Here is a 26558-nt window from a genome sequence, read left to right as displayed (position 1 = left end):
GAGCAGTTTGGGTTTAGAGTGTCTCCCCCTTTGAAGAAGGGGATGACCGCTGCAGCTTTCCAATCTTTGGGAATCTCAGACGATACGAAAGAGAGGTTGAACAGGCCAATAATAGGGGTTGCAACAATTTCGGCAGATCATTTTAGAAAGAGAGGGTCCATATTGTCTATCCCGGCTGATTTGTAGGTGTCCAGATTTTGCAGCTCTTTCAGAACATCAGCTATCTGGATTGGGGTGAAGGAGAAATGGGAGAGGCTTGGGCGAGATGCTGTGGGGAGGTTGACCGGGGTGGGGGTAGCCAGGTGGAAAGCATGGCCAGCCGTATAATTTTTTTAATTCAAATTCTCAATTACAATGGATTTATCGGTATTGACAGTGTTTCCTAGCCTCAGTGCACTGGGTAGCTGGGAGGAGGTGCTCTTATTCTCCATGGACTTTACAGTGTCCCAGAACTTTTTTGAGTTTGTGCTACAGGATGCAAATTTCTGTTTGAAAAAGCTAGCCTTAGCTTTCCTAACTGCCTGTGTATATTGGTTCCTAACTTCCCTGAAAAGTTGCATATCAAGGTGGCTATTCGATGCTAATGCAGAACGCCACAGGATGTTTTTGTGCTGGTCAATGGGAGTCAGGTCTGGAGTGAACCAAGGGCTATATCTGTTCCTGGTAATAATAAAACAATTAAATGGGGCATGCTTATTTAAGATGGTGAGGAAGGCACTTTTAAAGAATAACCAGGCATCCTCTACTGGCGGGATGAGGTCAATATCCTTCCAGGATACCCGGGCCAGGTCGATTAGAAAGGCCTGCTCGCAGAAGTGTTTTAGGGAGCGTTTGACAGTGATGAGGGGTGCTCTCCCTCTCTCTCTCTCTCTCTCCCCCCCTGTGTCTCTTTCTCTCCCTCTGTCTCCTTCTCTCTGTATCTCTCTCCCTCTGTCTTTCTTTCTCTCCCTCTCTCTCTCGCTCTCTGTGTGCATCTCTCTGTCTCGCTCTCTTTCGGTCTCTTTCTTTCTGTGTCTCTCTCCCTCTATGTCTTGGTCTCCATCAGTCTCTCGCGCTGCCTTTTCTCTCTCCCTCTCTTTGAGTGTGTCTCTCTGTGTCTCTGTGTCTCTCTCTCTTTGGGTCCCAGTATCTGTCTCTCTCTCATTCTTTCTCTCTCCGTGTCTCTCTTGCTCAGTGTTTCTCTATGTGTCTCTTTCCCTCACTCTCCCTCTGTGTCTCCGTCTCTGTCTCGGTCTTTCTGCCTCTTTTTCTCTCGGTCTCTCTGTCTCATGGGTCTAGTCGAGCTCCCAGTGCATCTGGTGTTGCTCCTGGTAAGGGTATGTGCTTTAATCTGTGTCTGACAATACTGGCTCACTGAGTCAGTGGCTAAGATAGTCGGGGTGAGGACAACAAAGTCAGGTGCAAGGGCTGTGGTTCTTCTGGCTGCTTATCCTAGGACGCAAGAGGTGGCAGGGAGGCCCAGGTAACAACTACCTGCCAGGCAATACAAATAATATAAAATATATAGCAATGTCATGACAGTCCTGTGAGGATCAGAATGGGTCAGATCAGACTGGTGTGGGATGACAGTAACCAGGTCTCTCTCTCTCTCCCACAGAGAGGGGGCTGCTGGTTGGTCAACAGTTTACACCCTGTTGTAAATTACAGGAGAAGGAGACTTTCTCTCCCCTTCCAGTATTTAACCCAAGGAATGTTCTTTGTTAACAGACTTTTTCCTGCCGAAACTAACACATTCAAAAATGTGAATAGTGGAACAATATTTTTAACATAATGTGGGGAAAGGTCAGTGGGGAGCTATAGAAAACTAATGTCATATGGGTTTTCATTTTATGATGTCATTGTATAGATGAAATACTGTAACTTGTAACTTTATCTGTCAAGCTTCCATCCAATACGCTGTGCTTAGAATATGAAATATTTGGAAAGTATTTTTGTTAAGATATTAATAATTTTAGGAGTCATAACAAATACTGTGCAAAGGATATGATTGCAAGTTAAGTAACCACGCCCCGAGTGAGGACAGAGCGTGTCAGACTGACGGAACCGTCCCCTTTTGCCTAGCGTGCATAAAGGCTTGGGAGAGAAATCAATCTTCAGACCAGAACATTGCCAGGTTGCAGCTGTGCGTGTAAAGTGGTCGGAATCCTGAACCCTGAATAATCGACACGAGGTGTAGGCGAGAAGCTCATTTCCAATACAGTCACTGGTACGGCTAATTAGCTGTCAGATAGAGAAAAGCGAATCTATCTGACTTTTCTCTAAGAGGCACCATCCTACGACTCTTCAAACCATCCCACCCTACTACGAGTTTCAAATCACCATATTCTCCCACCACCATCACCAATGGGAACCGTCGACATGGCTGGCTATCTTCCAGAGTGAACAACAATAGAAGAGACTTGTCCGGACCCTTTCGGACAATCAGAGCCTTACAAGCATGCAGCTGAAAAGGCCAACCCACATCTTTCCTAAGATGGCCTGGTTCCGACAGAGATAAACGGCAAACAAAGGCATTCACACATAGTATATTATTAATGTGAGAATAGTTGTCAAATGTATCCATGATAAGTGTCTCTTTCTCTCTCCTCCCCCCCTCCCCCATCTCTGTTGTAACAAGTCATCATATTGTGTTAATACGATGGAAACAGGTCCCTAGCGGACTAAGTTTCTGGTCAATAATCTATGTGTGTTAATCCTGTGTTATTATTTAGTTAGCTAGTAAATAAATAAACCAATTTGTGTAGTACTGAATCATGAGTACGGCAGTTTTTGATGTTTTGATGCATGATGTTACGACTGCTCAGAATGATAATATGACAAGAGGTTATGATTAATATGTTGGCTGTTTTATGGATGTTACAGGTAAATACCTTATAGAGTTCATTTCGGGAGATGGAAACTCTTTAACTTCTTATGGCTGCAAGGCAAAGTGTTGAGTAGAGTGAAATCGTGCCCATTTCAAACGGCCTCCTACTCAAATCGTGCTCGTACAATATGGATATTATTATTCTTTTTGGATAGAAAACACTTTCTAGTTTCTAAAACAGTTAGAATTATTTCTCTGAGTGAAACAGAAGTCCTTCTGCAGCACTTTTCCTGACCAGGAAGTGAAATGTCAGAAATCGATGCTCTTTTCAACTTGATGCCTATACATGGTCTTGACACTTAGGAGTCTACTTACACTCTATACGCCTTCCTATTGGTGTAAAGAGGATGTGAGAGAAGAAATTTTTGTGCTCCTCTTGGTCTGTGATGGAAAAAAAAATATTTCTTTGACTTGACCGTCCACTTCCGGTACTCTGAAGGAAGTGGGATTGACTGTTTTGCTGCCGTAACGAACGGCTAACATCTCCGGCTCGAATTTTTTTTTGATACATGTGACCATATCATCGTAATGTATGTTTTTTCAATATAGTTTAAACAGATTATTGAAACTTTTTTCGGGAGTTTTGTCGTGTTCCGTCCTCTGTGTTTACGTTGGAGAAATTTGTGCCACTCGGCTAGTGCCAATGCTAATTGAAGAGGGAAATTTGCCATTCTGAATCCAAACAACGACTCATCTGGACAGAGGACACCTTCTTCAACATTCTGATGAAAGATCAGCAAAAGTAAGACCCATTTTATGATGTTATTTCATATATCTGTCGTGCATGTGAACTGGCCGTGGGCGCCCAATTATTTCTGTCTATTTCTGTCAATTATTTCTGTCTATTGTAGCTACGCTAATATAGCGATTTTCGCTGTAAAACATTTAATAAATCGGAAATATTGTTTGGAATCACAAGATGCCTGTCTTTCAATTGCTGCAGACTATGTATTTTTCAGAAATGTTTTATGATGAGTAATTAGCTATTTGACGTTGGTGTCTGTAAATATTATGGCTGCTTTCGGTGCAATTTCAGATTGTAGCTGAAATGTAAACTATGGTTTATACATGAAATATGCAAATTTTTCGAACAAAACATATGCTATACAATAAATATGTTATCAGACTGTCATCTGATGAATTTGTTTCTTGGTTAGTGGCTATTTATATCTTTATTTGGTCGAATTTGTGATAGCACCTGATGGAGTAAGAAACTGATGGAGTTAGAAAAGTTGTGTCTTTTGCTAACGTGGTTAGCTAATAGATTTACATATTTTCTTCCCTGTAAAACATTTTAAAAATCGGACATGTTGGCTTGATTCACAAGATGTGCACCTTTCATCTGGTGTCTTGGACTTGTTAATGTGTGAAATTTAAATATTTAAAAAAAATATCTTTTGAATTTCGCGCCCTGCACTTTGAGCTGGATGTTGTCATAAGTGTACCGGTGTCGGGCTGCCCCCCTAAAAGGTTAAAGTGATGCTCCAAATTCCTAATGAGTTAATTGTTACATAATTAATTTAATTTAAATCGGGTAACAATTAAACATAGTTAGTGGATTAAATAAATAAGTCATCAGATTAATGAAAGTCACAACACCCAATATACACAGATGTTCCCACTTCCAGCTCAAAACAATTCAATCATTGTCAGGAGCTCTTTGAGAAACTTACAAGAAAGTGCATTCAATCAAAGTAGTTGAGACAACTAAATATTGTGAGGAAGTAAAACTCTTCAAAGTAGCTGCTATCTGCAGAATCAGTGCTACAAAGGAAAATTGGAAAGGGGCTGCGAAACAAACAAAGGTGACAGGGCAGGGAATACACTTTTCACCCATATGACATTCATTTAATATTATTGCCTTGTAGCCCAGTTATATTTAGATACTTTGCTTACATGCTCAGGTCTTGTAGTTATATGTACACTCAACTTGTACTGCGCTGACTCGGATGACTGACGATAAACTAAAATATATGGATAATAAGATGATCGATGGAGCTGTATTATTAGCTTTCAGTGGAGACTTTGACATTATTGATCATTTGTTATTGAAAATGTTTATATCACCTGCCATCACACGGTTGGAGAGTTACTTATCCAATAGAACTCAGAGAGTATTCTTTAATGGAAGCTTCTCTAACATCAGATATGCGGTGTCCCTCAGGGCAGTTGCCTTGGGCCGTTACTCTTCTCTATTTTTACAAATGATTTGCCACTTGTCTTACAAGAAGCTAAAATGACTATGCATGCTGACGACTGCACACTCTACACATAATCACCTACAGCCAGTGAGCTCGCTGAGACTCTTAGCAAGGAGTTACAGTGAGTGTCAGAATGGGTAATTAAGGCATGAACCATCAAGTGTGCCTATAGGCTATTTAGTGTGGTCTCGATCAAATGATTCATTGTCAACGAGAAGTGCATGAGCGGAGAAGAACAGAGCAAAGATATATGTCTAAGAAAATTGACTTGAGTCTTTTGCACTACTGGGATAGCGTAAATAAAACTAGGCTGCATTGCACACTGCACTGGATGTTGCAACCTTGAGCCCAGGCATGCACTGCTCTTGTTGATTGTTTTTTTTGCGTTGCCTAACCAATGCTGTGCTGTGTAGGCAGTTCAGGAGAGTTAAATAGTTATTTTTTCTTCTTCAAAAAATGTAATATCTTGCGTGTGAACTAGCCTATAGCCTATGTTCTGTTCAGTTTGAGAAGGAAAGGGCGAAGAGGAGGACCGGAGGTCAACTTTGATAGCTTGCTACTACTATAATTGATTTGAATAAAATCAAGATTAGCCAGATTCGAGTAACTTACATTGTGGTGCGGAAACTTGAAGCAGCAGCCGCGGCCCAATCAATCGGAAATGGAAATCTCATGGTGCTGAAAGTAGGCAAATTTGAGTAGGCACAATTAATTCCAACCGTCTAAATTCTTATTAGACTTTACTAACAACAACAAGGGCTTTGTGTTGGAGCCTATTTCTTCCTATTTAAGAAATAAGAGGTAGGTCTACCTGTTTGACAGACATAATTAGGCTATAGGCTGCTATATACCTTGCACTCTTTAAATAGACTACCTCCATGTCAGTGAAGGGCAGTTAAGTTAGAAGCTTGTAGAAGATAGGTTTTATCTCAAGGCCATCAGACTGTTAAACAGCCATCACTAACATAGAGGCTGCTGCCAACATACTGACTCAAATCTCTGGCCACTTTAATAAATTGATTTAATAAAAGGTATCACTAGTCGCTTTAAATAACGGCACTTTAATAACGTCTACATATCCTACATTACTCATCTCATATGTATATACTGGATTCTATACCATCTACTGCATCTTGCCTATGCCGCACGGCCATCGCTCATTCATATATTTATATGTACATATTCTTATTCATCCCTTTACACTTGTGTGTATAAGGTAGTTGTTGTGAAATTGTTAGATTACTTGTTAGATATTACTGCACTGTCGGAACTAGAAGCATTTCGCTATCTGCTAACCATGTGTATGTGACCAATAAAATTTGATTTAATTTGATTCAGCTTGTCAACACTTACGAAAACAAGTAATGAAGACGTCAATCTCTCTTCTACTTTGAACCATAAGAGATTGACATGCATGTCATTAATGTTAGCTCTCCGTGTACTTTTAAGTGGCAGCCGTGCTGCCCTGTTCTGAGCCAACTGCAATTTTCCTTAAGTCCCTCTTTGTGGCACCTAACCACACGACTGAACAGTAGTCCAGGTGCGACAAAACCAGGGCCTGTTGGACCTGCCTTGTTGATAGTGTTGTTAAGAAGGCAGAGTAGCGCTTTATTATTGACAGACTTCTCCACAAGTGTTCGACGCGTAAATGTGTGTCTTCAGGTCTCAGGCAAGTTGACTTATTAAGCTAGTTCTCTGAACCAAATGAAAGCCACATTTTTAACACCAGTGAAAGTTATGCTTTTGATTCAACCAGTCCTTTGCCAAGGACGCGGCATTCGACTTCACACTCCTCTATGGACCGCATTAGGATTTTTTTTTTTTACAAGACTTCAATTAACGCCACAAAATGCTACATTGAAAGACCTTGGGTCAAACACAGGCCAACAATCTTCACTCTGAAATCAGGATGTGTTTCGATATAGCCCATATTTATCTTTAAAAAATGACTTCCTTTCTTAAAAGTTCAGATACTGTGAAGGCCGACATTAACATTGATACCTCAGCTGAGAATTTAAGCGAATGAAAGAGGGAAAGAGACAGAGAGAGACCCACCTGTAGCCAAGCACCTTTGCTCCACCCTGCCCCACGCCCACACACTCCCACAAACAGGTTCAAGTCAGCCCAGTCATTCCTAGGCAGCCTATTCTCCAAAGTACAGTCCCACTTGTAGTTTCCCTGTCTTGCTCTAGCCTCATGGAAGGGTTTCTCTATTTGTCTCAGTGCACAGTCTCTATTCTATTCCCACATTACCATGAGAATGGATGGAAACCCTCCATGATTAGACACAACCCAGTGCACGCAGACACCCCGGTGCACAGTAAAGACTTGAACTGGACTATGTCTGGACTGGACTATTCATGTCCATGAAGAAAAACTGTGTGAGTGTTTATGAATACCACATAGACCCTTAGAACATACTCCCAAGCCAATCCTGTAAAACTTTCACTATAATGCTTAATAATACACCTATCCAATCTATATATATATATTATACATCTATCCAATCTATATATATATTTTATACATCTATCCAATCTATATATACAGTATATATATTATACATCTATCCAATCTATATATATATATATATTATACACCTATCCAATCTATATATATATATATTATACACCTATCCAATCTATCTATATATATATATATTATACATCTATCCAATCTATATATTATACATCTATCCAATCTATATATATATATTATACACCTATCCAATCTATATATATATATAATACATCTATCCAATCTATATATATATATATTATACATCTATCCAATCTATATATATATATTATACACCTATCCAATCTATATATATATATATTATACATCTATCCAATCTATATATATATATATTATACACCTATCTAATCTATCTAATCTATCTACCTATCTAATCTATCTACCTATCTATCTATCTATCTATCTATCTATCTATATATATATATATATATATATATATATATATACACTGCTCAAAAAAATAAAGGGAACACTTAAACAACACAATGTAACTCCAAGTCAATCACACTTCTGTGAAATCAAACTGTCCACTTAGGAAGCAACACCGATTGACAATACCTTTCACATGCTGTTGTGCAAATGGAATAGACAAAAGGTGGAAATTATAGGCAATTAGCAAGACACCCCCCAAAACAGGAGTGATTCTGCAGGTGGTGACCACAGACCACTTCTCAGTTCCTATGCTTCCTGGCTGATGTTTTGGTCACTTTTGAATGCTGGCGGTGCTCTCACTCTAGTGGTAGCATGAGAAGGAGTCTACAACCCACACAAGTGGCTCAGGTAGTGCAGTTCATCCAGGATGGCACATCAATGCGAACTGTGGCAAAAAGTTTTGCTGTGTCTGTCAGCGTAGTGTCCAGAGCAGGCAGGCGCTACCAGGAGACAGGCCAGTACATCAGGAGACGTGGAGGAGGCCGTAGGAGGGCAACAACCCAGCAGCAGGACCGCTACCTCCGCCTTTGTGCAAGGAGGTGCACTGCCAGAGCCCTGCAAAATGACCTCCAGCAGGCCACAAATGTGCATGTGTCTGCTCAAACGGTCAGAAACAGACTCCATGAGGGTGGTATGAGGGCCCGACGTCCACAGGTGGGGGTTGTGCTTACAGCCCAACACCGTGCAGGACGTTTCGCATTTGCCAGAGAACACCAAGATTGGCAAATTCGCCACTGGCGCCCTGTGCTCTTCACAGATGAAAGCAGGTTCACACTGAGCACATGAGCACATGTGACAGACGTGACAGAGTCTGGAGACGCCGTGGAGAACGTTCTGCTGCCTGCAACATCCTCCAGCATGACCGGTTTGGCGATGGGTCCGTCATGGTGTGGGGTGGCATTTCTTTGTGGGGCCGCACAGCCCTCCATGTGCTCGCCAGAGGTAGCCTTAGGTACCCAGATGAGATCCTCAGACCCCTTGTGAAACCATATGCTGACACATGCACATTTGTGGCCTGCTGGAGGTCATTTTGCAGGGCTCTGGCAGTGCACCTCCTTGCACAAAGGCGGAGGTAGCGGTCCTGCTGCTGGGTTGTTGCCCTCCTACGGCCTCCTCCACGTCTCCTGATGTACTGGCCTGTCTCCTGGTAGCGCCTGCCTGCTCTGGACACTACGCTGACAGACACAGCAAACCTTTTTGCCACAGTTCGCATTGATGTGCCATCCTGGATGAACTGCACTACCTGAGCCACTTGTGTGGGTTGTAGACTCCTTCTCATGCTACCACTAGAGTGAGAGCACCGCCAGCATTCAAAAGTGACCAAAACATCAGCCAGGAAGCATAGGAACTGAGAAGTGGTCTGTGGTCACCACCTGCAGAATCACTCCTGTTTTGGGGGGTGTCTTGCAAATTGCCTATAATTTCCACCTTTTGTCTATTCCATTTGCACAACAGCATGTGAAATTTATTGTCAATCAGTGTTGCTTCCTAAGTGGACAGTTTGATTTCACAGAAGTGTGATTGACTTGGAGTTACATTGTGTTGTTTAAGTGTTCCCTTTATTTTTTTGAGCAGTGTATAATACATCTATCCAATCTATATATATATATTATACATCTATCCAATCTATATATATATATTATACATCTATCCAATCTATATATATAATACATCTATCCAATCTATATATATATTACACTTCTATCCAATCTATATATATATATACACATCTATATATATATTATACACCTATCCAATCTTCACAGATCTACATGAGAGACCGGGTGTAGTAGGGGCTAGGGGTCGTTTTGCAATTCAGTGTATGCACATGATGTGAGAGGGTATGTAAGATCTGTATATCTGCATGCACACACATGCAACAAGGCTGTATCTGAAAACATTCGTCCTTGCTTCCTTGATACTTGTTTTCTCCAGTCCTCTCCTCTCAAAGTGGGAAAGACAGGGGGTGAGGAATGCAAAAAAACAAGGACTGAGGAAGCAAGGATTTGACGGTGAGTAATGTTTTCAGATATAGACCCACTGTCTAGGGAGAAGGGGTGGTTTCTGGACAGGGCCAACATGAACACCAACAACACTCCCTTTCTGACACACACGCCTGGTCCAGTCTGATTTGAAAGCCGGGCTCTGCGTTTTAAATCGGAACTAGGCCTAATAACTGACACAACTACGCCCCCAACAGGCTGAATACCATCTTGAGGATCTCAAACAGGTCCCACATTCCTCTCTCTCTCTCACTCTTTTCTCTCACTGTCTGTGTGTAACTGTTATAAGGAACTTGCAGCATGCATCTCATATCAACATTTAAATGATAAATAACAGAGAGAAATGAGTTGGCAACATTGTATGACATACTCATTTGAGACAAAGAGTTTTGTGGGGGTGTGATCTGTGAATTCCTTGAGTCATGTTTTATGTGGAACATGCAACACTGTCTAGAGGTTACCTGCTGAGTTTGTGTTTCAATGTGAAGTCGAAGGTCGCGCACAATACGTGCTGTGTGCTCGGCCCAAAGTTCACACAAGAACGCCCTGTTGCTGTGGCAACCATAATAGCATGGGGGCCTCTTATAAACAAGCCAAGGTTTGGAGTGTGGGGAGTGGCTTCGCTGGAACGGAATTATAGATTGTGGAACAGAGTAAAAAAGCTGAAGGGAAAAAAAGTCTAGTCACAATGCCAAAATGAAGCATGTACATTTCTTCTCTTTAAAATAGTCTTTCAGTCTGTGGCTTGCAAGAACTAAGGTATAAACATAAAAAAAACATAGATACAAAAATTGATCATACAAACCGCTGAATCTCTATCCTGACTTTGTGTAGCCTATTCTTCCCCTGAATGTGCGCCAGTGAATATAATCTTATCTTGTTCCTATTCCGAAAATCACAATACATTGAAGTTGCCCATATACAGTTGAAGTTGGAAGTTTACATACACCTTAGCCAAATACATTTAAACTCAGTTTTTCACAATTCCTGACATTTAATCCTAGTAAAAATTCCCTGTCTTAGGTCAGTTAGGATCACTACTTTATGAATTAAGAATGTGACATTTCTGAATAATAGTAGCGAGAATGATTTATTTCAGGTTTTATTTCTTTCATCACATTCCCAGTGGGTCAAAAGTTTACATACACTCAATTAGTATTTGGTAGCATTGCCTTTAAATTGTTTAACTTGGGTCAAACGTTTTGGGTAGCCTTCCACAAGCTTCCCACAATAAGTTGGGCGAATTGTGGCCCATTCCCACTGACAGAGCTGGTGTAACTGAGTCAGGTTTGTAGGCCTCCTTGCTCGCACACGCTTTTTCAGTTCTGCCCACACATTTTCTATAGGATTGAGGTCAGGGCTTTGTGATGGCCACTCCAATACCTTGACTTTGTTGTCCTTAAGCCATTTTGCCACAACTTTGGAAGTATGCTGTGGTCATTGTCCATTTGGAAGACCCATTTGCAACCAATCTTTAACTTCCTGACTGATGTCTTGATATGTTGCTTCAATATGTTCACATAATTTTCCTTTCCTCATTATTCCATCTATTTTGTCCCTCCTGCAGCAAAGCTCTCCCACAACATGATCCTGCCACCCCCGTGCTTCACGGTTGGGATGGTGTTCATCGGCTTGCAAGCCTCCCCCTTTCTCCTCCAAAAATAACAATGGTCATTATGGCCAAACAGTTCTATTTTTGTTTCATCAGACCAGAGGACATTTCTCAAAAGAGTACAATCTTTGTCCCCATGTGCAGTTGCAAACCGTAGTCTGTTTTTTTTATGCCGGTTTTGGAGCAGTGGCTTCTTCCTTGCTGAGCGGCCTTTCAGGTTATGTCGATATAGGACTCGTTTTACTGTGGATATAGATACTTTATTATTGACTGTATGTTTGTTTATTCCATATGTAGCTCTGTGTTGTTGTTTGTGTTGCACTGCTTTGCTTTATCTTGGCCAGGTCGCAGTTGAAAGTGAGAACATGTTCTCAAATAGCCTACCTGGTTAAATAAAGGTGAAATAAAAAATACAAAACTTTTGTACCCGTTTTCTCCAGCATCTTCACAGGGTCCTTTGCTGTTGTTCTGGGATTGATTTGCACTTTTCGCATCAAAGTTCGTTCATCTCTAGGAGACAGAACGCGTCTCCTTCCTGAGCGGTATGACGGCTGCATGGTCCCATGGTGTTTATACTTGCGTACTATTGTTTGTACAGATGAACGTGGTACCTTCAGGCGTTTGGAAATTGCTCCCAAGGATGAACCAGACTTGTGGAGGTCTTGGCTGATTTCTTTTGATATTCCCATGATGTCAAGCAAAGAGGCACTGAGTTTGAAGGTAGGCCTTGAAATACATCCACAGGTACACCTCCAATTGACTCAAATGATGTCAATTAGTCTATCAGAACCTTTTAAAGCCATGACATTTTCTGGAATTTTCCAAGCTGTTTAAAGGCACAGTCAACTTAGTGTATGTTAACTTCTGACCCACTGGAATTGTGATACAGTGAATTATAAGTTAAATAATCTGTCTGTAAACAATTGTTGGAAAAATTACTTGTGTCATGCACAAAGTAGATGTCCAAACCGACTTGCCAAAACTATAGTTTGTTAACAAGAAATTTGTGGAGTGGTTGAAAAATTAGTTTTACTGACTCCAACCTAAGTGTATGTAAACTTCCGACTTCAACTGTATTTCCATGCTTTGTATGCCCCTTTGTGTACACTTATTTTTACACAAGTTCACCTTTTTTGGGGAAATTCCATTGGTTGGTGTGTTATTAGCGTCAACTTCTTTCACTGGTTGATTTATTCGTTCCCGGAAATACAAGTGACTCACAGCTAGCATATTTGTTCCAGAAGGTGTAAGCAAGAGTTGGTAATTATGGACCCTACAAGTTCACAAGAGCCAGGAAAGTAAAACAAACAACTCCTTAGAGCCCACAGTATAATTCAACTTCCACCACACTGGTTTCAGCAAGCAGTGAGATGGGCAACAGGAAAGGAAGACGCTCCACATGTTGGACAGTAGGATACCTCTGTTTACTCCAAAAGCTTAAAGGTCAAAAGGTCAATTTTGGCTCTCTAGTTAACCCTACTGTCAACTCCAAATGCTGTTGGGTGTCTCTGACGTAGGGTGGCAGGGGCATTCACATACCCAAGCCTGAGTTGCACCAGTGTTTCTTCTATCCCCTCACAAATTCACTTAAGACCACTGGGGTTTCTTTCAAAACATGCACAGTGAAGTTACTTTCGTTGAGCAAAGTACTTGCAGTAAATAAAATATGCTGATGCCAATCATTTTACGCACTGATAACACAACTTTTATGGGAGGTCAAATGAAATGACAATAGTGTTAATAGTCTAATTTCCAAGTTAGAAGTTTGAATCGAAGTTCAAAGGTCAGGATTTAGAATTATAAGTGGAACAAAAAAATGTAATCCTTGCATGAGTTACCTCAAACTCAATTTCTTATGACCCCTCTTCCCATTTTTGAGATAAAAGACAATTGATTTGCTCTAGTTAAGAAAATGAAATTACAAATACCAGGTCCTGTTCAATCAAAACCTGTATTGAGAAGTTTGAAAAACACAGCAATATTCCTCTTGCGATACACTGATATAGATTTTTGATTCCTATGGTAAATGAAACTTCAGAACACTGTAGAAATCAAAGACAATCAACATAATAGTCAAGCACGTAAGAAGATACGTTTTCAGCGCAATGCAAAACTTAAGAACTATAAAACTTTTGTATCAATTCTCAAAAACGAGTGCAGGAGATCTGCTGTTTAGAAGAAATTCCCCCCCGATGAGTGTTTGTATTCTGCACATTGCAAAGTAAGTGCCACTGTAGAAGACATTATAGTCTGTTATTTGGCAAATCTTATCGCTTGCTAGCTACTTCAACAGTTTCACAAGATAATGTGCTAACTAGCTTGTTCATTTGTGTAAAAACAAATGAGGGAATGTACCAGCAGATAGTGAAGTTATTTCAAATACATGTAACAGGACTACGTGTGTGCGTGTGTGTGTGTGTGTGTGTGTGTGTGTGTGTGTGTGTGTGTGTGTGTGTGTGTGATAGTGAGAGACCAGATGTCAGTGTTTGTGTCAGAGAGCTTGTGCAGTGTTTCTGACCTACATTAGCTGGCTAATTCCCTCCTCGGCTCGAGACCTGGGGCATTTGTCTGCCAGGCTGGCCCCTAGACAGAATGTTACCAGAATGTTGTGAGAAGGTTGTCTAAGGATTTTCTGATTAATCCCCCATCTGCCCATCAGCAGCTGCTGCTCATGGATTACTACGAAGACCAGCAACAGGCACCTCCACAGACAAACACACACACACACTCTTGGTACATGAAACTTGAAATTCAGTCCCTTTGTGGAGGAGTCACCCTAGTGTTCATAACAGCCTGGGACCAGACAGAACTCACCACCTTCTCTTCCTCCTCACTGTGTTGACGTTAGGGATTACTGGTTGGAAACATGGTCAGTGTGTGTGTTTGGGGGGGTGGGGTGGGGGGGTAGTGAGTTCTGTCTGGTACCAGGCTGTGCTGAGCACTAGGGTGCTTCACCTGCTTCTTCTAAGAAGCAAACTCCCGAGGAGAAGTGCTCTCTTGCTCTGACATATTTAGGCACACACACAAATACTCACTCAGTTCCCCTAAATGGTGACACAATGGTAATCTGCGGTGCTTAACACCTGCCACAGACATTCCATCCAGCCAGGACAAAGTCCTACTTAGACAGAGCGTCTAAGAGCAGCCCCACCATTAAATGGATAGTTCACCCATATGACAAAATGAAGTGTGAAAAATGCAAATATTGGTATCAATAACTTGCATTGGATTTGTGCCTTTGGAAACAGTGGCCAGGTAAACAAAAACAGCGCATGGATTGGTGTCTTACGTTGTCTATAACCTGCTTACAGGGTACGGAAACCAATATGCAATTTAGTCATTTGGGTGAACTATCCCTTTAAGACAGCAATGGAATGAGTCATGTGAAACACCGGAGCAAGAGACTGATGACAAATGCCACTTCTTCTGTGCAGATTTGAAGACAGAGACAGACACAGAGAGAGAGAGAGACAGACACAGAGAGAGAGACAGAGACAGAGCGAGAGAGACAGAGACAGAGCGAGAGAGAGAGAGAGAGACACAGAGCCAGACACAGAGAGAGAGACAGAGGAGTAAAGGAGCCAACAAAAACCAAGAACCAACATAACCTGCTTGACTGGTTCCTCCGCCCTAAAATACTTTCAGGTTCACCTTCCTAAGACACTAGGTGAAACCACCACGCACTACAAGCCTCAGACTATGTCTCACACACACATGCCTGGAAAGTGAGTGAGCACCTTGGCCTCGTTTATAACAGTTGCCTACTAAATATCTGCTATTTCTGAAGAGAATGTGTAGGTATAAAAACGGGAAGGATCATATAGAGCAAAGCACTTGAAATAGCTCATCTATTCACAACGATGAAGTAGGTCCAATTAAATAAGAGATGGGACGAATAGTATCTCTATTTATTGTATAGGCTACTTTCACCACTGTCAGAAAAGAGAAGGAATGTAATTGTACAATGGTCATGGAAATAAATAATTTGTTATTTTAGATCGCAAAGATAAAAGAAAAAATATTTTCGCTCTTCTCACTAACGGCAAATGTTTGTATCTTGTTATATTTTCCAGTATTTCATTTTTTTTTTTTATCAATAGGTGTGTCATATCCCTTATTTGCACAAAATACTTACTTGCCTGGTTTCAATGCAATACTACAACCCCTAGACATTTTTTGTAGGATGCTCTAAAGTTTGCGTGGAGGTAAGAACATTCTCATGTCAACTATTGCACGCTCGTTTTGGGGTATATTTTGTACGTATGCAACGTTTTAATAAACGAGGCCCCAGGCCACAACACTTTAGACGTCCATTGTAAGTGCAACTAAAGGTCATTCGTCTGAGGTTGAGACTTCGGAAAATACAGGACACTTCACATTACAATCGTGGCTTTACAATTCAATCTCGGTGAAATTTTCCTACGATCCCATCGTGAGTGGAAATGAACTGGTGACTCGTTGTTGCTGTAAGCGCTCAATGGATTGGTGTCAGGAAAGCTGATCCTAGATCAGCAATAAAGAGGAAAACTTCCTATAACCCCATGTTCTGGCCTCTGCCTACTTTACATAACTGAATCCTTCCCAGCACACAGATGTTTACCTTGTTTCTGCTTACTGTTGATGGCAAACTCTGACCTCCGCAGAGCGCTGGGGGCGGTCTTCCTGTAGAAACTGTTACGGTCAAGGGAGCCCATGTAGACGGGCTTACGTGCCCGCCTGGGGTGGTTCACGGTCCCCATGAGGCTACCAGAATCCAGGTGGGACCCGTTTTCACGGTCCTTGTCGTGGCACAGGTGACGGTCGTAGGACCGCCGCTCCCGTGCGGGCTGATTGTAGTCCTCAACCCATCCTTCACAGTGCTTCCCACTGCCGGGGTATTCCTCATACCTGGAGTCCATAGATAATGATCGCAAATCCCTGTAATGGTCTTCTTCCTTACGATCACAGTGGTCCTTTCCCTTGTCGTTGCAGTGGTCCTTTTCTCTGCGATCACAGTGGTCCTTTCCTTTGTAGTTGTAGCGGTCCTTTTCCTTGTGGTCATAACTATCACTCTTTTTAAGCAAATAGTGGTCCTTTTCCTTTTGGTCATAGTGGTCATTCTCTCTGAGCTCATAATGGGTCTTCTCTTTACGGTCATAATAATCCTCCCTGCGAACATAGCGGTATTTAACGTAGTGGTCCTCTTTCCTATTGTCTTGTCTGTAGTCCAAATAATCATTTTCTGTGTGGTCATTCTTGCTCTGTCTCCTGCGGTCAAAATATTCCTGATCTTTAAGGTCGTACAGGTCACCATCTTTGCGGTCATGGTGGCCTATGTCCCTAGGGTTGTACCGGTCTGTGTGATCATACTGGTCTGACTCTTTGCGATCATAACGGTCATGATCTTGATAAAACTCATTTTCCAGGTCCCAATAGTCCTGTTTTTTGCAGTCATAGTGGTCCCCATCTCTGTCTTTGTAGAGGTCACACTGTTTGTAGGGATACTCCTCCTCTTTGTGGTCATATTTGTCCCTGTCTATGTCATACTGCGCCTGACGTCTGTGGACATCCCTGTAATCCTTGATTTGTGTCTCTCGGTTGTGCTCCTGGTAGTTGTGGTCCTCCGGGCCTGGGTAGAAGCAATGTTTACCAGACCACTCTTGCACTCTCCTGGGTTCCAGGTGGCCATTATCTGAAGCAGAGCGGAAATAAAGGTCCCTGCTTTGAGGCCTTGTGTCTCTATAGGGCACTCTGTCATAGTCCTCATACTCCCAGCTGGCCTGCCGACCGGCATTCCCCTGCCTCAGGTTGGCCTGGTAGTCCCATTGCCCTGGCCACGGAGTTGGCACAGACCTTGGAGCTGCCACCGGTACAGGGGCCAGCACTGGCGCTGGAGCTAGCTTATAACCGTGGTATCCAACCACCTGTTGATGCTTCTGCTGAAACTGTGGTTGCTGTTGCAGACGGACCATCCTCTCCTTGGCATAGTCACAATTCCCCAACTCTTCCAAACTCTTGCCCCTCCGAGGGGGCATCCCAGTGCCGGAGCTCCAGTCCAAGGGTCCAGTCTCAGCCTGGAAGCCATTAACTACCTGGCCCTTCATGGTGCCGTTTCTGATACAGCTCACAGTGCTGCCGTTGCTCCTACAACGATGTGATAGCTTATTCTATCTCCCCATACTATGGCATTCCAGAGGACAGCAACGTGGGAGACTCAACCACCTGTCAGACATACTCGCTCTTTATTGCTCTCACTCCTTCTCTTAGGGCTGCCTCAACTGGACTGCCCTGCTAAGGCACTTCCCAGTTTCTGTGTTACAAAATCCTTCCCTCCCCCGGCAGCCCGGTGAATCACGTCAGTGGGGAGGGGCAGGTGAAGGAAGGAGGGGCCATTCTTGGTAAATCATTCAGTAGTCACATGAGTGGTGGATTACAGTCAGCCCCTCTCAGCGTTTTCATTGGTCAGTTGCTATGTTTGCAGGAAAACACAGGCTGGCTGGGTAGATTTCCTTCTCCAGAGGAAGGAGACTAACGGTCTTTTCAAGAGAATGCCTTTGGCGTGTGTGAGACTTGGCACCAAGCAACTTCCACTTCAGAGAACGTTCCTTTTGTTTTTCCATCCTCTTTTGTTTTTCTTTCATTTACACATTATGAAAAAGGACACTTTCTTAATCAAATTCTCCACGTTATCTGGGTAAACTTCCAGACTAATGTGTTTTCTCAGTTCCTCAGAACTTGAGGCCGAATCAAGTCGTCTTATGTTGGAGCTTGGTCAAAGTAAACACGGGAACCAGTTATTCTGTGCAAAAATAAGAGCAAATCAACAGTGTATGAGGCCCCGTTTGCCCTACATTTGGAGTGGAATAATGAATTTACGCATGAACACATTCATATGATTTCATAAAAGAAGGCTGGAATGTGCGTGTCTGTGACCGAGCGAGTGAAAGGAGGTGGAAAAGGCTTTGGGGACAGGGGCTGATTATTCTAGAGTGTACTGGAAAGTGTCTCTTCACTCTACAATGAGCTATTGTGGAAAGCCTATCCCTGGTTTCAGAGGCTACGGTATATTTCAGTGTGAGAAAAAAAACAGGTCTATTCATAAGCTTGAGGGTATAGGATATCCCCCCTGTCCCTTCCATCAAAGAGCCAATTATACGATGGTCGACGTTTACAGCCCCCCTTCCCCACACAAACAGTATCTCTCCATCTCCCAACCATCCCCTACTGGTGTAGGGAAGAGGGAAATAGAGAATTGGGAGAAACTGAAGTTAAGCTTATTCATTGGATAAAAATAGCTTTCTTCAAACTACTCATGACAGTGAAATCAATGCAGTTGTTGAGCACTGGGCAGAAACCCTACACTAACCACGTTTCCCATCCAGTTTTTATGCGAGTATGGCTGTCGATCATGGGAAAGGGAAAGACCTAGTCAGTTGTACAACTGAATGCATTAGTCGAAACCCTATTAAAAAAAAATAAAAAAATCACGACAGCTGTGACGGAAACAAAGTTTTGGTGCAATTGTATAAATGCCGACAGAATTTGTTTGTTCGACATGGTGGGATCTTAGTCTGTGACATTAATTATGGGAGAAATGGAGGTGCAAATACTGATATAATAACTATCATATTGATGTCAATGTAGAGTCACACAATGATATGGTGTGTGGTCCTTCCACTACGACTCGGGAAACCATGCAGATGAAACAAGATGAAATACAAATAAGTTCTGATGAACTTCACAGGGCGGTGAAAGTACACGGTGATGAGCCTGATGCTCCTTTCCAATAAATATCAAGGGTCTTATTCTGGTGGCATGAGGATCAATGCTTGACTGCCATTTGACAAATAAAAATGAGTCTTGTACTTATCCATAATCATCGCATCATGTAGACTATCCTACCTGCACAGCATCTGCGAGTCGTTGGCTAGAGTGCACTTGCCAAGACAAAACTATTGGTATAGCTGTAAATGCGACGTGAACGCATCAAACTAGATTTGTATTCGATACATGAAAACTTATGTGAAAAAGTACATTTGTGTGCACTATGTCATCACACACTGATTGTAATCTGCAACAAGTCAGCTTGGTGGAAATACTGCTCTGTTGGGAAAATGCACATATTTTCTTTCTGCATATTTTTGAATATTCGCATAAAAAAATCGGATGCCAATTGTTTTGCAACATACAGTACCTACTATAAAGGATATCGTTGATGTAATGCTCTTTAATTATCAGTATTTAAGATTTTAACTTCCAATCCCAGGGACCCAACCGAAACTGTGTATGTGTGTGTGTGTGTGTGTGTGTGTGTGTGTGTGTGTGTGTGTGTGTGTGTGTGTGTGTGTGTGTGTGTGTGTGTGTGTGTATTCTCATTTACTTCAGGGGGATCAGGTGCAACATCCCAGTCCTGTAATGTTAAGCAAGGCAAGTTTCTGTCATTTAGTTGCCAGTCTTTCTGAGAATTGTCTGAATATCCTGTCAAACAGAACACATACCCTGATATCCATGTTTAAGTTGTCTGACAGGTGATACCACGTAGGTTAAAGAGATTTACTCAGATTTACTCAGCCAATCTGGAAATGAATTGGTTGCAATGGAAAGTCAGGTTAAAGAGAGTGACTGCCCCTAAAAAACAACTAATTCCTTTGAAAACGCCATTTGTGCCATCAATATGAGTCAGAAACATTTATTCTAGTGTCAAAATTATTATTTTGGTCATAAAGTAAGTCTCGTCTAAAATGGAATTTGGAACCTCAGTGTGTCACAACAAGTAAATGGATTACAATTAGGTCAACAAATCATGCATTATTTTGCCAAGCTCCACGTGCAAATCGCCCCTCTGTCCACTTCGCTTCCCTTCATTGAATGGGGCTCTGTTGTTTCAAAAAAAGGTTACAGCCATTTGAGACTGAAAAGCTCTATACGGATTGACTAACTGTGGTTTGCATGCCGTGCCGAAGGACCCGTTAATGAGGAATAGGTGGTTGGAGTTTGTTAAGTCCCCACTGATGGTGAGTATAGAAGTAAGCAAGACCATAGATTGCTGGTTATGTATATATTGATAATCATTATCACCAGTATCGCTAACATAGCTGACGTTAGCTAACCGGCTAGCTAGCTCAAATCGAATTGTATTTGTCACATGCGCCGAATTCAACAGGTGTAGACTTTACTGTGAAATGCTTACTTATGACCTTTCCCAACAAGTAAAAAAAAAAAAAAAAATGTATTTTTATTTTTAAAAGTGATAATTAAAAAAAGGAAATAGTAGCACAATAAAATAGCAATAACAAGGCTACAAGGAGCACTAGTATCGAGTCAATGTGCAGGGGTACGAAGTAGTTTAGGTAATGTGTACATGTAGGTAGGGGTAAAAGTGACTAGGCAATCACAATCCCTCGCCTTCCATTTGGCAAATCTGATCATAACTCGATCCTCCCGATTCCTGCTTACAAGCAAAAAATTAAAGCAGGAAGCACCAGTGACTCGGTCTATAAAAAAGTGGTCACATGAAGCAGATGCTAAACTACAGGACTGTTTCGCTATCACAGACTGGAACATGTTCCGGGATTCTTCCGATGACATTGAGGAGTATAACACCACATCAATCACTGGCTGTATCAATAAGTGCATCGAGGAAGTCGTCCCCACAGTGACTGTACGTACATACCCCAACCAGAAGCTATGGATTACAGGCAACATTCGCCACGAGCTAAAGGGCAGAGCTGCCGCTTTCAAGGAGCGGGACTAACTCAGAAGCTTATAAGAAATCCCACTATGCCCGCCGACGAACCATCAAACAGGCAAAGCATCAATACAGGACTAAGGTCGAGTCGTACTACACCGGCTCTGATGCTCGTCGGATGTGGCAGGGCTTGCAAACTATAAAGGGAAGCACAACCGAGAGCTGCCCAATGACACGAGCCTACCAGACAAGCTAAATCATTTCTATGCTCGCTTCGAGGCAAGTAATAATGAAACATGCATGAGAGCATCAGCTGGTCCGGATGACTGTGTGATCACGCTCTCCGCAGCCGATGTGAGTAATATCTTTAAACAGGTCAACATTCACAAGGCCACAGGGCCAGACGGATTACAAGGACATGTTCTGTGAAGCATGCGCTGACAAACTGGCAAGTGTCTTCACTGACATTTTCAACTACTCAACTTCTCCCTGTCCGAGTCTGTAATACAAACACGTTTCAAGCAGACCACCATAGTCCTGTGCCAAAGAAAACGAACGTAACCTGCCTAAATGACTACCAACCCGTAGCACTCACATCTGTAGCCATGAAATGCTTTGAAAGGCTGGTCATGGTCCACATCAACACCATTATCCCAGAAACCCTAGACCCACTCCAATTAGGATACCGCACCAACAGATCCACAGATGATGCAATCTCTATTGCACTCCACACTGCCCTTTCCCACCTGGACAAAAGGAACAACTATGTGAGAATGCTATTCATTGACTACAGCACAGCGTTCAACACCATAGTGCACTCAAAGCTCATCACTGAACTAAGGACCCTGGGACTAAACACCTAACTCTGCAGACTTCCTGACGGGCTGCCCCCAGGTGGTAAGGGTAGGTAATAACACATTCGCCACGCTGATCCTCAACACGAGGGCCCCTCGTGCTCAGTCCCCTCCTGTACTCCCTGTTCACTCATGACTGCAAGGCCAGGCACAACTCCAACACCATCATTTGCTGATTTGTTTGCTGATGACACAACAGTGATGGGCCTGATCACCAACAACAATGAGACTGCCTATAGGGAGGAGGTCAGAGACCTGGCCGTGTGGTGCCAGGATAACAACCTCTCCCTCAACGTGATCAAGACAAAGGAGATGATTGTGGACTCCTGGAAAAGGAGGAGAGAGCACACTCCCATTCTCATCGACGGGGCTGTAGTGGAGCAGGTTGAAAGCTTCAAGTTCCTTGGCGTCCACATCACCAACAAACTAACATCGTTCAAGCACACCAAGAGACAGGCACTACAGAGGGTAGTGTGTACGGCCCAGTACATCACCGGGGCCAAGCTTCCTGCCATCCAGGACCTCTATACCAGGCGGTGTCAGAGGAAGAACCTAAAAAAAAAAAAAGACTCCAGCCACCCTAGTCATAGACTGTTCTCTCTGCTACCACACAGCAAGCAGTACCGGAGCTAGGTCCAAGAGGCTTCTAAACAGCGTCTACCCTGAAGCCATAAGACTCCCGAACAGCTAATCAAATGGCTACCCAGACTATTTGCACCACCCCCCACGCTGCTGCTACTCTCTGTTATTATCTATGCATAGCCACTTTAATAACCCTACCTGCATGTACATAATTACCTCAACACCAGTGCCCCCGCACATTGACTATGAACCGGTACCCCCTGTATATTTGGATTTTATAGCCCCGCTATTGTTATTTACTGCTGCTCCTTAATAATTTGTTTTTCTTATCTCTTACTATTTTTAGGTATTTTCATAAAACTGCATTGTTGGTTAAGGGCTTGTAAAGTAAGTATTTCACTGTTGTATTCGGAGCATGTGACAAATATAATTTGATTTAAGATGCAGTATAACTTTAGCCAGCTAACTAAGATTGAGGAGAGCACCATATTTTAGCTATCTAACATTAGCATTGCTAGCTGTTTTGACAAACTTTGTTGGTACCAGTAATGGCCACATTGCGATCTCTCATATCCGTTCAGAAGACGTCACTTGTCAGCGACAACAGCTTTCACAGGCTCATCATTTGTAACCCACTTCATTACTTTCATAACACAATTGTGAAAGATAATTTGACATTATTTGATTCTTATTTTCTACTTCTTATGTATCTACTTATTTGATACATATAATGTCCAGGGCATAACATAGCCTCCCAGAGAGAGAGAGAGAGAGAGAGAAAGAGAGAGTGGTAAATGGAGGCAGGTACTGGGATAGTCAGAATACAGATACACACATTTTACTGTATGTGTTAGTGTGTGTAAGTTCTACACCTGTTGTATTAAGTGCATGTGACAAATAACATTTGATTTTGATACTGGGGGAGGCTCTCCCGGAACAGGACCCAACACCAGGCACTCCCATTTGGACGAGGTCAAAGGCAGCCAACTCAGGAATGAGTGGGGAGAGCATCACACTCTTTTTACATTTCTTTCCTTGCTTATCTCTTAGTCTTCTCATTTATGGTGTTCTTATATACTCTGCCACTTCTTTGCCACACAACATGGTTTCCATAACTTCAGACAACTCTACTGAATTCTACTCCATAAAGATATATTGGCTGGATATACACTACCGGTCAAAAGATTTAAAACACCTACTCATTCAAAAGTTTTTATTTTTTACTATTTTCTACATTGAAGAATAATAGTGAAGACATCAAAACTATGAAATAACACATATGGAATCATGTAGTAACCAAAACATTGTTGGGGGGTATACAGAAGATGGCCCTATTTGGTATAATACTAAATCCATATTACGGCAAGAACAGCTCAAGTAAGCAAAGAGAAATGACAGTCCATCAATACTTTAAGATATGAAGGTCAGTCAATACAGAAAAGTGCAGTCGCAAAAACCATCAAGCACTATGATGAAACTGAGGACCGCACAGGAAAGGAAGACCCAGAGTTACCTCTGCTGCAGAGGATAAGTTCATTAGAGATACCAGCCTCAAATAAATGCTTCACAGAGTTCAAGTAACAGACACATCTCAACATCAACTGTTCAGAGGAGAATGCGTGAATCAGGCCTTCATGGTCAAATTGCTGCAAAGAAACATCTACTACAGGACACCAATAAGAAGAAGAGACTTACTTGAGCCAAGAAACACAAGCAATGGACATAGACTGGTGGACAATTTTCATTCCAAATTTGAGATCTTTGGTTCCAACCGCCATATCTTTGTGAAACGCGGTGTGGGTGAACGGATTATCTCTGCATGTGTGGTTCTCACTGTGAAGCATGGAGGAGGTGGTGTTATTGTGTGGGGGTGCTTTGCTGGTGACACTGTCTGTTATATATTTAGAATTCAAGGCACACTTAACCAGCATGGCTACCACAGCATTCTGCAGCGATACCCCATCCCATCTGGTTTGGGCTTAGTGGGCATACAATTTGTTTTTCAACAGGACAATGACCCAACGCATCTCCAGGCTGTGTAAGGGCAATTTGACCAAGAAGGGGAGTGATGGAGTGCTGCATCAGATGACCTGGCCTCCACAATCCCTCAACCTCAACCAAATTGAGATGGTTTAGGACGAGTCAGACCGTGGAGTGAAGGAAAAGCAGCCAACAAGTGCTCAGCATATGTGGGAACTCCTTCAAGACTCCAAGCTGGTTGAGAGAATGCCATGAGTGCCTTGATGACAGCTTTGCACAAAGGGTGGCTATTTGAAGAATCTCAAATATATTTTGATTTGTTTAATACTTTTTTGGTTACTACATCATTCCATATGTGTTTTTTCATACTTATGTCTTTACGATTATTCTACAATGTAGAAAATCGTAAAAAATTAAGAAAAACCCTTGAATGAGTAGGTGTTCTAAAACTTTTGACCGGTAGTGTACATGTGAAAATATTGTTGAAGAGGCTTTAGATGATAACAGATAAAATACAATTCTACGTCACTCTTTTCTGTTAAGTATATTTGTTAGTCTACCTCTTCATATCTGCTTTTCTTAAAAAATCCTCTCCTCTTTTCACACAACAACAATCAGGACTTGAAACTTTCTTTTGTACAGTGCACAGGTATCTCAAACTCCCAGCTGAGCAACTCACACACCCTGTTAGATCAAAGAAAAAAAACACTCTTACACACACTACAACAACGCCATGCACAGTAGTGACACACACACTACCACTTGAACTTCTAAGAATGTGTATAATTTAATTTTGAGGCATGACGTGCTTTACCACTAGCTAGGTTTCCATACAATTTCAGACAGATTTTCTTATAGATATAAAGACAGATATTCTAAAATCTACATAAAAACAATATGCGCTTTTTCCCACCAGAGATATGATACCATCAAATCGACTTGTTGCAGATAAAATGCTGTGCGTGATGTCATAGTGCGTCAAAATAACTTTTGCTGTTCAATTCTCACGTACCAAATAAACAAATACAACTTAAATGGGTTTCCATCGCATTTTCAACCCTACTGATGGGCGCAGGGTGTGCTTTTGGCTAGAGCGCACGTGTAGCCTATATGATGAGATTATTGTGGACAAAAAGATCAAAATTATTTTTATTTGTCAAATGGCAGACAAGCATCAATGTTCATGTCAACAGAATAAGACCCTCGATATTTATTAGAAAGGAGCATCAAGCGAATCACATTGCACTTCAACCACCCTGTGTTCATCATCATTTATTTAATCAAATTTTACTTGTTTTATTTTATTTTATTGCGGGTGTAGCGAAATGCTTGTGTTTCTAGCTCCGACAGTGCAGTAATATCTAACAAGTAATATCTAACAATTTCAAAACAATACACACAATAGACTCAAATCTAAATAAAAGGAATAGAATTAAGAATATATAAATATTTGGATGAGCAATGTCAGAGCGGCACAGACTAAGATATAGTAGAATAGAACAGAATACAGTATATACATGAGTAATGCAAAATATGTAAACATTATTAAAGTGACTAGTGTTCCATTATTATAATGGCCAGGGATTTCAAGTCTATGTATATAGGGCATCAGCCTCCAATGTGCTAGTGATGTCTGTTTAACAGTCTGATGGCCTTGAGATAGAAGCTGTTTTTCAGTCTCTCGGTCCCTGCTTTGATGCACCTGTACTGACCTCGCCTTCTGGATGATAACGGGGTGAACAGGCAGTGGCTCGGGTGGTTGTTGTTCTTGATGATCTTTTTGGCCTTCCTGTGACATCGGGTGTTGTAGGTGTCCTGGAGGG

The 26558-nt window shown here is 42.0% G+C and overlaps 2 protein-coding genes across 3 annotated transcripts in view; both read right to left on the bottom strand.

Annotated features, from left to right (window-relative positions):
* Window positions 1-26558, bottom strand: part of LOC129860409 (uncharacterized) — a 269201-nt gene that overhangs the window by 78530 nt on the left and 164113 nt on the right. The gene's annotated exons all lie outside the window — the stretch shown is intronic.
* dnmbp (dynamin binding protein) overlaps window positions 1-26558 on the bottom strand; it is a 114209-nt gene that overhangs the window by 25459 nt on the left and 62192 nt on the right. Inside the window, exon 1 of one of the 2 annotated variants that reach the window (XM_055930785.1) lies at window positions 16253-17945. The exons of the other annotated variant lie outside the window; for it this stretch is intronic. Within the exon in view, the coding sequence (XP_055786760.1) occupies window positions 16253-17735 (1483 nt within the window). The 5' untranslated portion in view covers window positions 17736-17945. Of the gene's footprint in view, window positions 1-16252; window positions 17946-26558 lie in introns of those variants that run through there. 2 annotated transcript variants of the gene reach the window in all.

This window comes from Salvelinus fontinalis, chromosome 8 (genome assembly GCF_029448725.1).
Source record: "Salvelinus fontinalis isolate EN_2023a chromosome 8, ASM2944872v1, whole genome shotgun sequence".
Lineage (NCBI taxonomy): Eukaryota > Metazoa > Chordata > Actinopteri > Salmoniformes > Salmonidae > Salvelinus > Salvelinus fontinalis.
This window is presented reverse-complemented; position numbering and strand designations above follow the sequence as displayed.